Below are 17,261 nucleotides of genomic sequence, written 5' to 3'. Positions count from 1 at the left end.
GTACATAATTTACAGCAGACTATCTCTCCATATCTCATATCTGCAAGGACAAAAAGTATTCTCAAGTTTGAACATCACTGATACGAGAAAGGTTTATTAGATTATGAAATTCACCTTTTTGTGCAAAACAAAAGACGAGTGGGTCATTGGAAAAGCAGTCTCATTTGAGCACAGAAGTAACGCTTGAATAATAATCCTGATTTTATATTTTGGGTGAACTAACTAGGACACCCTCCCTCCTAAACTCCAAGGACCATTTTTTATTTTGTCAACTGAAATTCTCACAGTTTCGTTCATGTGTTTTTTGTTTTTTTTATTCTGACTAAAAGTAGACAAAAACCAAGAAAATTACATAAGATATGATTATTAGAAGATGTATTTGTTGGCTGTTTTCAGACATTTTTCATCAAATTATAAAAAAATAATGAATCAAAACAAGTATAGAATAAATACTAGGTCCACTCTTCAATTCCAGACAAACAAGCTCAACATCTCTGTAGGCAATGGCATATCATGGTTAAAACTTTTTTTTTTTTGGGGGTATTTTCTGTTTGACTTAAACAATTATAGTTTCAATTGTCATGACATTTTCCTAGATTAAAACTACACCAAAACCTTTCTCCATGGAGATGTAGCTTTGTCTAAAATGTTTGACCAAACCAGACTTAAGTTATTGGTCAGATCTGTGGAGGTGAATACATGTAAAGTAGATCTTTAGGTCTTAATGTTATATTGTGGAATATTTAAAGTATACCCACAGTATCAAGAAGGTGATGGACACCCTACCAAAAAGTTACTCAGTGCTCCTTTAAGACTAAAGCTAAACAAACTTTTCTTGTCAAAATCAACACTGCCAAAGGACTATTTGCAGGCTGACATGACTAATATCTGTGTGGCAGTGAAAAAACTGGTCATGCGTTGGTTGTTTTGCTTAATCAAATGCACCCACTGTCCCAAAGTAGCAGAACATTTCTATTGAGTTACTACCACGTCATACAACACAATCTGTAAATTTGCTCCCTAATCCACTAAAAGCCTTGTTAGGGGACACACTCAAGTGAATAGGGACTTGGTAATCCAACAGGAGGCCTACCACCACTATTAAGTGCTTTAATACTGATGTAAACATGTCCCACTAAGTCACAATGAGGGACTTGTTTATTAAATTAGGTGACGATAGATGAATCTCTGACCATGAAGTCTTACCATGACACTTTTAATGCACCTCAAGGACATAATCATGGTTGGGTCAGTCTCTACCATGGGCTTACTTTAATGACTTTGTTGTACTGGAATGCAGTGTAAGCCAAGTGTAAACATGGAGTGCATAAATAAACCGTAAAAAAGCTATTTTGATGTTTGAAATACACTGTGATACGGAATCGTGGCATAATCTAAGTGAACCATTATGCATTTTGAGTTTGCAGTATCATTAGAATTTGTTTACATTATATTTGATTGGTGCTATAATATGGCAATCAATCAGCCACTTTTGTGCTATGTCATAGAATACTTAAGCGTTTCTTAGCAATTAGCAGACATAATCTGAATTTAACTTATGATCTAATGGTTATTGTCCCAAGAGCCTAGTATTTGTCTAATGAATAGAGCTAAGTACTACATAATTTTTCATTTCCATATATTGGTACATAAAGTCCATTTTTTGCTTTTTTTTCTCAGCTTGATTTATTTAAACAACATTATCAGGCAAACAGAGTGCATTATATCAGGAATCACAATGAAAACAATATTAAAAAGAACACATCTGAATGTTAACACTCCTTCCACCCCACTGCTTTCTTAAAGATATTAATTAGCCTTCTAATGTAATTAGTTGTGCATCACAATAAACAACTTACCTTTGGCATCCATTATGTTCAGAGAAATAACAATGGTAAAAAAATAACAACTTTGCAGGTTTGGAGATTATGCAGTGTTGAATCCCACTCCTTGTCACTCGCATCTTGTTAGGTGTGAACAATAACAAAATTCTGGGTTAACTTTTGAACAGTTGTACTTTGTTATAATCTTACCAGTCATTTGGATTTCTGAGGTCAGTAGTGCTGCTGCTTTAGAGAAAGTACAGAGTTACGTCACTTTAGAGGAGGCTGGAGAGGACAGCACAGAGCCTTCAGTGTCCTCCTGAATAACTTTGGCATTGAGCTGAAGTCTTGTCATGCTCACTGGATTCCCAGAACATTTTATTCTAATTAAATGTTGTCACCACATCAACAATGCTGTCTTATATGTGCATAAATTTGTTTAATGTAATCTGAATTTGTCACTTTATTGGCGTGATAACTTTTTGACAAGTTTTTGTGCCCTTCATTTGTCCACAGTACCTGGGATCCATGTTGGTAAAAGAGCTGAGAGGAACAGAGTCAACACAAGATGCCTGCGCCAAGATGAGGGTAAAACTAACACAAACATACAGTGTATATGCCATTTGTTTCACTAAAAAATACACTCAATATATACAGTAGTATGAAGTCACAGGGATTGTCTGGGCTTTCAAAAAATAACATCCAGAACAGCATCTGGCATGAGACATAATGGGAAATGTAAAAATAATGCATGGGACTTATAGGGCCTTTCAAGATGCCCAGTCTGCTTTGCATTGCATTATTCATTCACTCCATACTCTCTGGTGATAAACTACTATAGCTGCCCTGGGGCAGACTATTACCAGTCACCCACACACCACATTCCTACTAGCCAAGGTGGGTGAAATGTCTTGCCTAACTTGATGAACTTGAGGACCCCCTTGAAAATGACACGATTCATCTCAAAGAGTTATTCCTCTTTATAAACAAATGTCAAGTACATAACACGACAACAGTCTGCACTAGAGCTACTGTTGTATTCCCAACAGTCTTTCATCCAAGTAACAACCGGCCCAACCCTGCTGAGCTTTTGTGATCAGACGAGAATGGGCATGCCACCTTCCCAAATACCAATCAATACATGTTGACTAAATAACATATTTGGGCTGGGCAATTTTGAAAAAATAATGATTTGCAAATTTTCTGAGTGTGATTATATTTGCAGTTTTATGTTTTAACATCATTTGAATGTTGAAGGAAAGTGAGTATAAAATCTATACCAGAATCATGTGTATTTTATGTGCAGCTTTGGCAATACAGTAATTTAATTATTTTAACTGTTCTGCCTCTTTGCATCTATCACAACCAGTCTTGCAGTCCTACACTGTAGTAAGAGTTATGTGTAGTTTTCTCCATCAGTTGTAACAAAAACAAAAAGTGAAAAGACTACTGTGAGTGGATCGACCAATTTGAAATGAAATGTGTTTGAGCGGCTCAGTGCCCACACCCTTCACCTCAGATCCCCTCCTGTCTCCCTCGGGTCTCTGCAGTGCCATCTATGCGCTGCTTATATTCACATGGTGTTTTTGGATCAGATCTTTTACTGTAGCGCTCTGTCTTCCTCTTGAGCTGCTGCAGTGTGTTTTAATATTCATCAGCGGAGCCTTCCCGTTCTATCAGCACCCCTCCTTTCTTCTGTCTTTGTTTATGCTGTCACATCACAAGGCATCTGTCATCTCAGCCTGTATAATTTAAAACACCTTTGCAGCGTTTGGCTGTTGTGATTACATGCACCCTATCAACTTTCGGGGTGTGTTGGTGCCTCTCCCATACCTTTACACTTTTATCTTCCCCTCCTTGGCTAAGCAGTGCTAGTGAGAATCTCAACTTCACAGCCTCAAGCCGAGAATGTGCAGCGATGCCTTTGTCAGCTTTTCAGCATTACCTGATTCTGACAGCTCTGAAACAAAACACAGAGAGACTGAACGCACACAACTAACCCATATGCAAAGATGTCATTTGACAAGGGGCAAAAAAGGATAAACTTAGTTACAATTACATCACAAAATACATGAAAGTGAAAATGAGATAGTCTTTTTTACATATATTTTAACAGGTTTTGACAGTTAGCAGCATGACACCAATGCCACAGCAAATCACACTCATGATTGCACTCCATATTAACTGAGAAAGGGAAAGCGCTAGAATCGTATGCAGGGACTTTATTTAGACATACAGTTTATTTACTATGTACGCCATATGCAACTGGAGTAAATTGATGGTTTGCAAGTGATATTTAACATGAAGACCATGAAGAGATGACTGGAGATATGTAATTTATTCTTTACATTGAATGATCAACAATGTTCATTTAATGCTCCCACTTCCCTGTACGCGTTTTCAAATTGGCAATGTGTTGACAGCCACAAACCGGAGGAAATTTAGTAAAGTGTGTGAAATGTCTATACTGTATTTCATATGTAGAAACACATTCAATTTCTACAACTGCGTATACTAGTAAATGGTAGATCTGTAGACAACAACTTCTTCTTTTTGATTTGATGATGCAATTATCAATCAGAACTTTGAGCATTTATGGTGACCTCTAGCTCTTCATTTTGTGCTTGTGTGATTTTGCCTTTGATTTTGTGGAGACTGAATCACCTGTGAATGTTTCAAGAGCAGCCAGAATCACTCCAAGCCTCTGCAATGATTTTCACAGCAGGAGCCTCAGCCTTTGATGTTTTGGTATATCCAGAGAGGCTCACTGTTGCTTAGGCTGTTGATGTTACAAGTATCAAGATAAAGACAATATTTGAGTTGCATATATTCATTACTAATGCTATTTGTCTATATGCCAGTCCCTTAGTCAACTTACAGTATATTCCAATCACCTTTTATGTTTATTTTGCTGTTAGGATAAAATGAAAAGAGCGCATCAATAAGTACATCAACAAATCAATGCATAAATTATGACAAAATATGTAATATGTGTTGTTATGACACGAAAATTTTAATCATGATTTCTATTAAACCAGTTCTGATATAAAGAAAGTCTTATTTATCTTATCTGATCTGAAGTTTTATTTATGTATTTTATTCAGTATCAATACATGCTAAAATGAGTATCAGTAGTAGTAGTTAAAGGTGCAACTTTTCTACCTACTTGTCTCCATAGAAATGTTTATTCATGCATTTATTCATTACAGGTGTTTCTATTGCTCAAAAATACAATAATTCCTTCTGTGAATAGGGGCGCCTCTCCACTGATCTGAACTGTAATGTAGCATAGTGCTGTAGCCTACTTGTCTTCCTCGTGATAGATAGGTTTAATCTATATTCTGGAACATTTCAGACAAGGCAATAACATTTCCATGGAGACAAGTAGATGGCAGAGACTCTACTAGAAATGTTTCGCAGTGCTTGTTTATAATAATAGTTTTAGGAGCAGTTATATCTGGGTTTAAATTGTTCATCACCCCTATTGTAATCTAGGGAGAAAAAACAGAAACACACATTTTAATCTTTTTTGTTTTTTGACATTTTGTAAAACTAATCCCATTTTTGTTGCTTTTGTTCCTGCCCTTTTCTGTGCTCTCCAAGAAGTCGACGGAACAGATGAAGAAAGTCCCAACCATCGTTCTGTCCGTGTCCTACAAAGGAGTGAAGTTCATTGACGCCACAAATAAGGTACAGCTCACGGCCCATTTCCTCCTCTGTGCCCACCATAAATAAAACAGAAAAGGTCATGATTTTGGATGTGAACTGCAGTGATCTTTCTGTGAATCAAGCCTCGTCAGCGCTAGGGTGGTAATGTCTCCTCTCCCCCTGCTTAGCTCTTAAATACATTGTGCAAGAATCAATACACTGTAAAAGACACTATAACTCATTTATGACCCATTTAGAAAGAAGATGAGCAGATAAAAGAAAAATCAATAGTTTGCATTATATATATTCTTAGTGCAATAAATAGCATGTTTGAATATGCAAGCTAGGTTTTTCCATAGAATAAAACATTAACTTTTTGCCATCGCTTCTGTAAAGTTGTGTTTTGTTGTTGCTTCATTCACACTTATTTAGACTCACTTCTTCTCAAAAACTGAAAACACTCTGTCATGTGGTAATACAGGAAGTGCTCCACTGTATTTTTAAACTCCATACACCTTCACTAGAATAATTTGGATTATTTCAGCAGTAGAATTGACAATCTCTAGAAACTGTTGACTTAAAAACTATTTCTTCATGACATCACAAGGTAAATTTGAGAATTTTGAGCTTTGGAAATGTAGACAGACTAATAATAAGGGATTAATTGAACGTGTGAATGAAACAAAACACAACTCCAGGTATGTTTTTGAGGAGATAATAGCATTCAAACATGACTTATAGCTCACAAGAGTCAATTTTGTGTAATATAGGACCTTTAAACCAACATGAATTTTTAAACACGCAAAAAGTGGTTGTTGAAGAACGTGACTTGTGTGCTCAAAATGTTTTCTGTAATGTTTGTTGTCCCAGAGTGCTTTTAGGGCATTTGTTGATTTAAAATTCTGAGCTTGAATTAATGCAACACAAAGTGCTTTCCAGTGACACTACCCGAGGACAAATATCCAGCTCCCCGACTCTAAAAAGCTCTCTGTCCAATATTGCCAAACTGATTATGGTTTTGATATGTGTGAAATGAGATGAATAATGGATCTTTTTTGTTTGTTTTTCCCCGGAATAGGTTATATGTATCTCTATGCAGCTCTCCATCTTCCTGCATATTTCTAATAATGTTTTCTTTTCCCTGATTTTCATTTTGTGTCTTCCTCAGAACATTATTGCAGAGCACGAGATCCGCAACATCTCATGTGCTGCTCAGGATCCTGATGATTTGTCCACATTTGCCTACATCACCAAAGACCTCAAGTCCAGCCACCACTACTGCCATGTCTTCACTGCTTTTGATGTGGTCAGTATCTTTATTGTACGGATAAAGAATTCACATTCAGGCCTGTCACAATAACAAATTCTGAAGTGCGATACATAGCTGAAGGAAATATAGAAGATAAACGATAATATTGAAATCAAACCATAAAGCACAATATTCTTAATGTACAATATTGTTTTAAAATATGAGCTGCAATAAATAAATGACAATATGCAACACTTAAGTAGTTTGTATCTTTAATGAGTCGTAGAAGTTCATATTTTAATCTTCTATTGTCCAAATTGTATCACAATGCATAAAAATAACGAAACAAAATAAGTAAAAATGTAACTAACTAACTAACTTAAAAAAAAAACTCCCATTAGTACAAAGAAAAAGTCCCCCTGATAAACATTGACTCCCAAAAATGATTGTTCTTGTTTTGAACGATAAGTCAAAATAGTAATTATTGTGTCAGGCCTATTCACATTGTAATGTAGATGTTTAAAGGTGCACTGTGCACCTTTTCTCCACCAGAAAGATGGAATTGTACACATTTAATTTTTACAACATTGTTCTATAGAAGTATCATTATTCATTCATATCAGAATACATTTTATCCTAAAGCCTGCTTTTCACTTTCATTTGGTTACATGTTCTGGAAGCAGACAGTACAAAACATACATATTGTAAAACTTCATAACCCAAACACCCAAATAAAACAATATCACATAAAAAACAGGTATAAAATGACAATGATTCATGATGTTTTCAGTATTGTACATCACTGTTTAGTAGCTTTAAAGTCACTCTGATTCTATTCCCCTCAGAACCTGGCGTATGAGATTATCCTGACTCTGGGCCAGGCCTTCGAGGTGGCCTACCAGCTGGCTCTTCAGGCCAGGAAGACGGGCCATGGATCGTCCACGCTCCCCGAGAGCTTCGACAGCAAACCCAACAAACCAGTCCCCAAACCTCGAGTCAACATCCGCAAATCTGTAAGCAACAAACTGCATCCAAGAGTGCAGACAAAATACATTCAATTTTAGTCCATATTGGTTTAGGCTTTAGTTAGGCCAGTGCTTCTCAATCTCCACTGTGCAGACTTACTTTATGTTTGCAGTCTGCGTGCTAAAGTAGTTCAGTTTCAATCAGTACTGCTTCTTTTCTAGGGTTCAACTTGAAAGGAGACATATTATACTTTAATGAGGTTTTAAACATGATATAACAGTGTTTCCCCACCATTAGCTTAGCACATTTGAGAACTTCTGACTTTTCCTGCCCCTATCTCCGCCTAGGTCTCTGTACTTAGGTGTGATTATTTTATAACTATGAGTAGACCATTTAGGACCCTATATGTAGGGTCCTATATAGTCACATAGACACCTGAAAAAGCATAATATGTCTTTTAAAGTTGGGCCACGTCATTACTGTGGATCTAGTCATGGTTAATTCCTTGCATTTAGTGCTCCTTTAGTTCTAGTTAAGTTCTAGTATAGCACAGAGCTTTATCACTTAAGCATTTTTGTTAAGCCAATATTTTATGGACTGGTATAAAACGTTAGACTTAGATTTAGACAAACTTTATTGATCCACAAGATAAATTAATTGGACACAGTAGCTCATACATCACAATAAATATAAATAAAGCACAAAAAAATATAAAAAAAAGGTTTGAGAAGCACTTAGCTAGACTGATGGATTCTCACTCACTAAATATTTTGCTGTGATAAAATGATCTGGCCTTCCTCTAACAGTTGGATGGATTTTTGGTGTTATTTCCGTCTTGAATGAAAACCAAGCCTTAAAGCCCCATTCCAATCCTAACCAGCTTCTCATTAGAACTCATCTTCATCTTAACCCAAAATCTGTCCATAATTCATCACGTCTGATCTCCTCCCAACTCATTAACACTGTTTTTTTGACTTTGTTCCTCTCTATCCTTGCCCTCGATGGCTTGCTCAGTGGTCTCTGGCTCAGGCGCGGTGAAGCAGGGGTGCACAGGTGTATATTTGATGTGCTAAGTGCTCGCTCAGTCCTTGCTGTCCCTGCTCTGTCCCTGTGGCCGGGCGCTCACTGATCTGATTGATGAGGGCTGTTTGCATAGGGCTCAGGAGACATGTGCCCAGCTCCCTTCTGTGTCTCTGTGTCTCTGTGCCTGTGTAAGAATATAAAGGCGGACCTGCGCACACTGGGGTGGTACAGGGAGTGTATGGAAGTTTCAGTCCATTGGAGCCTCATCAAAAATGCCTCAGTCTACAGAGCTGGATTGTAATATAAAACACTACCTACCACAATAAACTTTGGTTGGCAAAAATATGCATTTAAAGGGCATATATTACTTATATTATTATTTTTGAATCTAAATTATAATGTTGTTTCCTCATCAAAAACATACCCAGAGTTGAGTTGAGTAGTTTCAGTCACAAATGTTTAACACACAAATCCTGCATATTTAGGCTGACTTCTTCTCTCAAACAGAAAAAACACACTCAACACTCACACAGGAAGTGTTCCACTGTTTTTTCAAACTCCATACATCTTCACTAAAATCATTTGGATAAATTCAGCCCTGGAATTGCCAATCTCAAATTACCTATCAAAAGGTAAAAGGTAGCTGTTAACTTGGTGGAGCATTTTTATCTTTGGAGATGTAGACAGACTAAGAATAAAGGATTGTTCAATCATGTGTGAATGAAACAAAACACAACTGAGGGTATGTCTTTGATGAGGTAACAACATTATAACATGGCTTAAAGCTCACTAGAGTCAATTTTGTATAATATAGGACCTTTTAATAATTTCATATTAATTTCTCCGGCAAATCTTCCAGTAGACAGTGTAGGTAAATGAGTTTCTAAACGCTGAGATTGAGATGTTAGTAGAGTCTCTACAAATAATCAATAACTTAATAACTAATCAACAACACTGCCATTTGGACGACACCTGGAATATAAAACATGCTGTGTGCTGAGAGAATAGGTATTATTGCAGACACCAAGAGTGGTAATTAAATCAATGCAATGTAATTTGAGGGGGGAGAAAATCACCACTAGAACTTTAGAAATCAAACCCTATGACAAGTTTTAGTTGAAGTTGGTAAAAATTTACTTTAAAAATATCTGAAATCTACTTATTGATTCAAAAATGAAAAAAAAATAAAATAAAATAAAATGACTGGGCATACTAACCAAGTTGCAGAATAATCAATAGCTGCAGCCCAATTAAAAACAGAGTTACAATAATATAAATAAACCCTATGAAAACTGATCTTTGTGTTGCTGACTACACTGCACATAACATTAGAAACATAAGAGTACATGTCTCTGTACAAATGTATTGCCTTTCGTCATTGCTTTTTTGGGCGCGCGTCACTCAGTCTGTGTGTGTAAAGCTGTCAGCCTCCCATTAACCCCAGACCGGACCTCGAATTAGTCACACTGCTCCTGTCCCCATAACACAAGCACACAGCAGCAACACAACACTGCAGTCTACTGTTACTGTACTGCTCCAGATTTCTGCCCATTACATACTGTTACCATCACCAAACGCACTGAAGACAATTGGCCGCTCTTGAAGAATGGTGTCACTGTCTAAATTTAGGAAGGAGTGAGGGAAAGATATATAAAAACAAGTGCAGATCCAGCAGTTGCAGGCAGCGTGTGGTTGTCATGGAGATGATGTAGGACGGCGTGTGTACTCACAATCTGCTGAGTCCGCGACTGTTACTTTAACCATTAATTGTCTTTGTCTTTTCCTTGCTTTGTGTGGTTAATGATGTGTGCTATGCAGTGCTGCAGGATTTGCTTAATATTCCTGCTGCCACCTGCCAGCCATAAACTCCATCTTGCAGCAAAGCATTAAAACCCCATTGTGCTTCCTTTGTTCCTCTGCATCACCTCAGTACACCTGACTCTATGTCTCTGAAACCAGCTACAACATTGTACAGAGGTTTTAGTCAGGAGTGGAAAAATAATTAAGTTAAGCTTTAAAAATACAGACATAGATTGATATTTTGAAATGACAATTTTATTGAGTCGGAACTGTGCCAAAGACAACATTATATTATGCACAAATCACACTGTCAGTGCAGGAGTGTTAAAAATATTCTTCAGCATTTTGAGTTGTAACTGACTTATTCACTCAGTAAAGGCCCTATATTAAGCAAAGTGGACTCTTTTGAGTGTTAGGCCATTTTAAAATATATATGCAGAAATATACCTGGAGTTTTGTTTTGTTTTATTTAAATGTGTTTAAGTAATCCTTTATTAGTCTGTCATCTCCAAATCTTAAAATGCACTGTTTTATCTGTAGTTTTGAAGAGATTAGAAATTTCAGGTCTGAAATTATTCAATTAATTCTAGTGAAGGTGTTTATAAACACAGTGGAAAATAAAATAGATATAGTAATATGGGCCCTTTAAACAAAAAATATATAAATATTTTCAGTGACTACGTACTCGGTATTTGTAGATATGGACCTTTTACACTGAAACCCGAAGACGAATCCTACATGGGTACATTATATTGTACAGTGATACCACCTCCTGTCAGTTCATTTTTTAATTTTTGTTTTGAATTACCAAGTGTCAGGGGATATATGACCATTACAAAGGCTTTCTTAAAAACAACTGCTTTCGCAGGGTACAGTATGTTATTATTGTTATATTGAGCTGTCCCGTAATCTGAGTAACATAAGCGAATGAAAAAGCACATCACTAATCTTCTGTGAATGCCATTGCCGTGGTGTGAAAATAGCCTGCTTACAACTATAGCAGCCGCATCTTGTTGGATGGTAGTGATGGAGCTTGCTAATAAATACTGATTTACACATCCCCTGGTTTGATATGACCCTGGATCATTTCTCATCTTGTGCATTTTGAAACATTAAAGTCCAATTGGAGGCGGTCTGTCGGTGGTGGAGCTTGTTTTGCTGACTGATGCTGCTGTGCCGAATCTGTCTTGCGGGGGGTGTTGTTGCCATGCAGGAGTCGCTCTATAAATGTACTGTAACATGGACTATTCTTGTTAACAAATGCTGTATCTTTCACCATCAGTTGCCAGAGCGATGACTTTGTAGCGGTTGTCATGGGTTTGTGTTGTTGCCGTTTTGCTGTTGTTGCTATGTGCAGATTGGTGTGTCCTTGCTGTGAGTTTGGCAGTAAGGGTGCTACTTGGGGCTATACAATATATCACACTTATTTCTTAATTGCCAATGCAAACACAATTATACTGCAATATTATACTGAATGTTCTGCATGGTCATCATTTTAAAAAGTATTTTTCTCTATAAATAATTCAAAGGCTTAAAAATGATTCGGTCAATACCTCCATTTAGTTCGACCTTTGTTGTAAGCACTGGCCTTAAAGCTGCACTACGTAACTTTTCTGGTGGAGAATATTACCTATCTTGACTGTATTAGAATAAGGTATCTATCTTGAATTTATTCAGTTACAAAAAGGCAAAGCAAGTAAAAGTTACATAATGCACATTTTGGATTTGATTGAGATTCAGATTCAGTCTAAACTCCAATGTACAACATCATTTTGCACATAAAATCTAGTTTAAGTTGATTATACCATATTATAACAGTTATTGTGTAGCACCAGTGTGCACTACTGTTGCTGTGATGCTGTTGTTTGCAGTGGTGACGTTATAAAGGCTTACAGGCTCATCTCTGACCTGTGTATGACCTTTGCCCCCATAGGTCATCTTGCCCCCCTCCAGCCGCTGGTCACTGGGTCACATTTACACCCCTCATCGGCCTCCTCTCCACCCTCCTCTTCCTCCCCCTCGACTCTTCCATCTACCTCACAAAGCTCACACGCAGGTCCTCCTCGCTTCTTCTCCTTCTCATTACTCTTCCTTTTCATTTTGTTAAAGAATGTCCGTTGTCTGAAAGTGTTGCAATTTTGTTCAACAGATTTTGTATGCTGTCTCTACTGTCCAGCACAGTACCAAGGTCAAAAATCGCTGCAAAGCTTAACCAGCCAATTGTACTTTCTTTTCTTTGTTCTTTATCATAGACTTAACTACTAAAATTACCATATACAACTCAATTTTCATTCTAAGGAACAAACTCTATACCAGTTTTGATACCAACATCATAATAAAAAGTAATTGAGTGTTATATATACTGTATGGTCATATACTCTTAAAATATTCAGAAAAGGTCCACTTTTGTTCCATATGTGATTTTATTTCAGTATCTGTATCTGTATCAGTATCAGTATCAGTATCTGTATCTGTGTTTTTTTAAATGCCAAGTACTGTATCATCAAGTATCTATTTTCAATACTAGTTCTGTGCATTGATTCTATTTGACATGTACCTTATTGCTACAGCCTTGGAAGTTTCTGGGAATATAAAATTATTATTAATATATCACAAATTCAACTAATTAAATGTGTGTCCAATTGAAAGGTTTTTTAGAATACGGCATTTACAGCCAATCTGTAATGCATTATTTTCACTGTGGTAAATTTGGGCTTGACTTTTGTAATCCTATTAAGCTTTTAAAACCTATTACATGCTTACCAAGTGTCTCCTTGCTGCAATATACATATCTTATATAATAGATTGGCCCATTTTCAAAAGTTACTGTTTATTGCCATTTTATCACTGTTTCTGATACCTCCTGACTTAAAGTGTGTTCATTCTAATCCTATAAAGGCTTCACAAGATTAAAAGGTCTTGCTGTGGTCGCGGAGTTTGGATGTGAGAGGGAGCTGCTTGAAAAGTGGAATACCATTACCATTAGTGACAGTAGCAGTGTGTTAAGAAGAGATAAGAGCGCTATGCCTGGGGTGGACCATATCTGGATTAATACTATATGCTAGGCATATATTCAGAAGATTTAATGTTTAACCATTACTCAATTCTATAGACATTCAGTGCAACATTTAATTTAAGCCTACATAAACAAATGATGGGCTGGTTTTAAGTACCATACTGTGTCTTCACAGTAGAATAAACATCTATGTCAGAGTATTGCTGCATACGTAATAAGTGTAGTGCATACGCTGAACTCTATATATAATTTATTTCCATGTGTTTATGTAATGTTTCTAGAAAAGCACATACCTTACTCTGCTATTCAACCTACATTCTGTGTCATCTGCTGTTTCCATTTGACATTTTTCTATTGTAGAAGTAAAACAGCTTCTTCTATCTTCTTCAACTTTTAAACAGATGTGCTGCATCTGCCTCTTATATTGCACTTGTTAAAATTTATGCTGCATTTATTACATTTTCTTATTATTGTCACTATGTGTGTGTCAGATGGAGCAGCCGTCCATGGACCAGAAGGGTCACGCCAATGTGCCGTGGATAGTGGAGCCGGGTCAGGAGGCCAAGAGAGGAGTCAACACCAAGTACGAGACCACTATTTTCTAACATACACCGCCTTGTCCACTCCTGTGTGTGTGTGCCTTTCAGAGGTGGCCCTGTACTGGGGCCCGCCCCGGAGTGTGGCCCGCGCGACGCTCGCCGCGTCACCACTGGCCAAACTAGAAAACAAAAGGCCCCGCCCCGATAGGCCAGTCTGTCCACTGCATGATGACGTTTGGCGCTACGTTGTGTCTCCTGTCTTTCTCTCGTTTAGCTGCCTGCCCCCCTCCTGCCTGCAGGCTGGCACATGACCCTGACCCTGGTAGTGGTGCCTCTTCTCTAGGAAATGGTCAGATATGTTTTTGCACCTTCAGTTTGCTGCTCAGCCAGTGGTCATCAGACGGTTGTTCTGCTGCCAGCTTTTTTGCTTGATTTTTTTCCCTGTTTTTGGATGCAACCTTTTTGGCTTTGTCTCTCTCCTTGAATTCCTCCATGTCTCGCTTTTCTCTCTCCTCACCAGCCTCTGTCCAACTGTCCTGAACGTGGTCAGGCCTAAAACTGTGTTCGGACCAAAGCTTTAGACAGTGTTTAGGGCCCAGTGGAGCTGACTGAGGAGGTGTCTGAAAACAGACTTTTTTTTACATTTTAAAGGCAGAGGAGAGCAGGTTTTTGGAGAGGTGATGTAGCATGGTTCAACCTTGGTTCTGGTTGACTAAACAGTTCATCCAGAGTATACAGAATGTATTTTGAGTTTTTGCTCTTTTGAATAAAAAACAAATTTTTTTGAATCAATATTTCAATCAATATTTTGTGTAAAAATAGTTAAAACTCAGATTTGGTAGATTTATTACATCTGACTTTATCTAGATGACAGATTTTTAAGTGTGCAGCCATTTAGCTCCCCTGTGATCGGATTTAGGAGGTTTAAACTCTGCTATGTGAAAGGTTTGGCATGTGGCTTGTGAGACGCATGTTGGCCATGTTGGGTCCAGTGGAGAGTCGTGTGAGGGCTCTGTCGATAAGTGATGTCATCTCATTTGCAGGGCAGTGCCGGACGCTCATGTCTATTACTGTGGAATGCAAAGAATGTAGCCAGCCGTAAACACGGACATGGGCACACACACAATGCAAAAGACTGCAATGAAAAGACTCTTTTTGTCACTTTCAAAGACTACAAACATGGAGGCAGCTCCACAGTGTTTAAGGTTGACTACACCATGACTTTACACACAGTTAACACAGTAACACACACCATCAGGACAGCGTCTGGACAACGCTCCACTCTGAATGTAACACAACGGAAGTGTATGACGTCGCTCTGAGCTTTGACCTTTGAACTCTGAGGACGATGGTAGCAGACAATGGGCTCACTACAAGCACCACTGGGCATGCGTGGGCATGGTCTGAGAATCGCCTTTTAATTTCTTAATGGTCAGAAGATACTAAAGATATATGCACAAGTGTCAGTGTAATTTGATTAGAGCTAGAAAATGCTGAGATTCAACAGTGTGTCCTCGGAGATGTGTGTTTACAGCCGATGTGGACAAAGCGGCCTCAAGCATCTAAAAAAAGTATTCTATTGGTATTGCCCGACATTTTAATGTTTAATATGAGAGTATTATATTACTGATGATTATGATTATTCTTGTGCAATTATTGTCTACTGTTGTCTTAATGTTACATTATTTTTCTATGACATGCTGAAAAGAACCTTTGGGCTTGAGATCGGTGGCCATCTTTTAACAGATCTGTGAGATGCTCCTGGTTGTATGCAGAGAGTGAATGTTTGGTGGCTCTAACTTTGTCAGGTTGATTCTCCATTGTTTCTCATGGGGCTCTTCTCTAACTAGCAGATTACTATTTTAAACACAGTATTACTGTATCATTTGGATGAGATCTTATCCAGTTATATATGTACATAGATATTTTGCCAACTCATTGTTCATAAGTGTATGTAAAGAAGAAATGATTTGCAGTTCACTGGAAAAAGGTACAAAATAAAGGATGTGAAAATACTAATGTTAGACTGTAGAGATTGTATTTTGGGTGAACGTTGATTTGCTGACATCACTGCTGACCAACTCATGTACATAGGCTTGGGCTTCCAGCACACTGATTTTTGTAATTTGGGCCATTATTTATATCCTTGTAAAGCACATGGAATAAAATATGACTTGTACAACCATTATTCTGATTATATTGTCATTTTCTTTTCTGTCACTCACATTCAAATGTTTGAATCATTTTGTTTACTCACTATGGTTCAATCGTGTTGAATATTTACTTAGCCAAACACAATTCAGTTTTTTGGGGAGCGACACTTGTCAGCATAGAAATTTCCAGATTTAAATCCTCACTTTGGTGTTTTTAAAATCAAGCTTCAAGTGAAAGGTTCAAAACAAACAGAAGGAGCGGTTCAATTATTAGAGGAATTTAAATTGTAAATTCTGCTCATGTGAACATTTAATCAGCCATTAACAAACATGAGTAATCTCAGAAGAAGCGTTTATGCAACACTGACTAAAACCAGATGCACTGATACAGTTCTGTTATAAACAATTAGGAGGAGGCTGCTGTGGGTTTTGATAGGGGCTTTGTTTTTGTATTGTTTTTTCATGGTTAGAGGTCACAGAAAAAACATTGCTCTCAACAAACAAATAACTATACACTACTAGATTTAAAAGCCATGTTTACGGAGACACAACCCTGCTCCAAGTAAAAATGCTAATTTTTCAACGTTTTTAGTGCAAATTTAAAAAAGCTTTTATTTGAGACTATATTTGTTAATTTATTAAGTAAGTACTTACTATGACTTTTTAGTTGTAGAACTAAGCACAACATATTCATGGAAAAATAACGTCCTTAAATGTCTTGTCACTATATGTCTTGTCAATACAAAAACAACACTGGTATCAAATGAAGGAGGAAATTTGAGAAAACTATCAAATTAACCACTGTTTTCTAATGGGTTTACAAAATAGGTCAACTGAGAGAGTGTTCGGTTAGAGGGTACACAGCAGCGCAGTGCTTGTTATTCAACACAATAAACAAGCTTGATTCTATTTAGGCGATGAAGACTGGGTAGACTTAAAGGTATACTATAGACTGGATACATAATCTCTATAGCTAGATAAAACATTGGGCATGAATTCTGACATGTATTTTCGCAGTTCGAGATGAGAGGAAATGACAGGAGG

The 17,261-nt window shown here is 37.4% G+C and overlaps 1 protein-coding gene across 6 annotated transcripts in view; it reads left to right on the top strand.

Annotated features, from left to right (window-relative positions):
- Window positions 1-16,252, top strand: part of anks1b (ankyrin repeat and sterile alpha motif domain containing 1B) — a 167,278-nt gene extending 151,026 nt beyond the window's left edge. For 4 of the 6 annotated variants that reach the window (XM_055153440.1, XM_055153436.1, XM_055153441.1 and 1 more), the window contains 6 exons: window positions 2,340-2,411; window positions 5,427-5,513; window positions 6,640-6,777; window positions 7,566-7,733; window positions 14,017-14,108; window positions 15,108-16,252. In XM_055153440.1, coding sequence (XP_055009415.1) covers window positions 2,340-2,411; window positions 5,427-5,513; window positions 6,640-6,777; window positions 7,566-7,733; window positions 14,017-14,108; window positions 15,108-15,156 — 606 coding nt within the window. In that variant the 3' untranslated portion in view covers window positions 15,157-16,252. Of the gene's footprint in view, window positions 1-2,339; window positions 2,412-5,426; window positions 5,514-6,639; window positions 6,778-7,565; window positions 7,734-14,016 lie in introns of all 6 variants that reach the window. The other 2 variants (XM_055153438.1, XM_055153439.1) reach the window with 2 other exon arrangements.
- The last annotated feature ends 1,009 nt before the right edge of the window (window positions 16,253-17,261 follow it).

Source organism: Boleophthalmus pectinirostris, unplaced genomic scaffold, assembly GCF_026225935.1.
Source record: "Boleophthalmus pectinirostris isolate CB_2022bp ecotype Guang Dong unplaced genomic scaffold, ASM2622593v1 HiC_scaffold_18, whole genome shotgun sequence".
Classification (NCBI taxonomy): Eukaryota; Metazoa; Chordata; class Actinopteri; order Gobiiformes; family Gobiidae; genus Boleophthalmus; species Boleophthalmus pectinirostris.
This window is presented reverse-complemented; position numbering and strand designations above follow the sequence as displayed.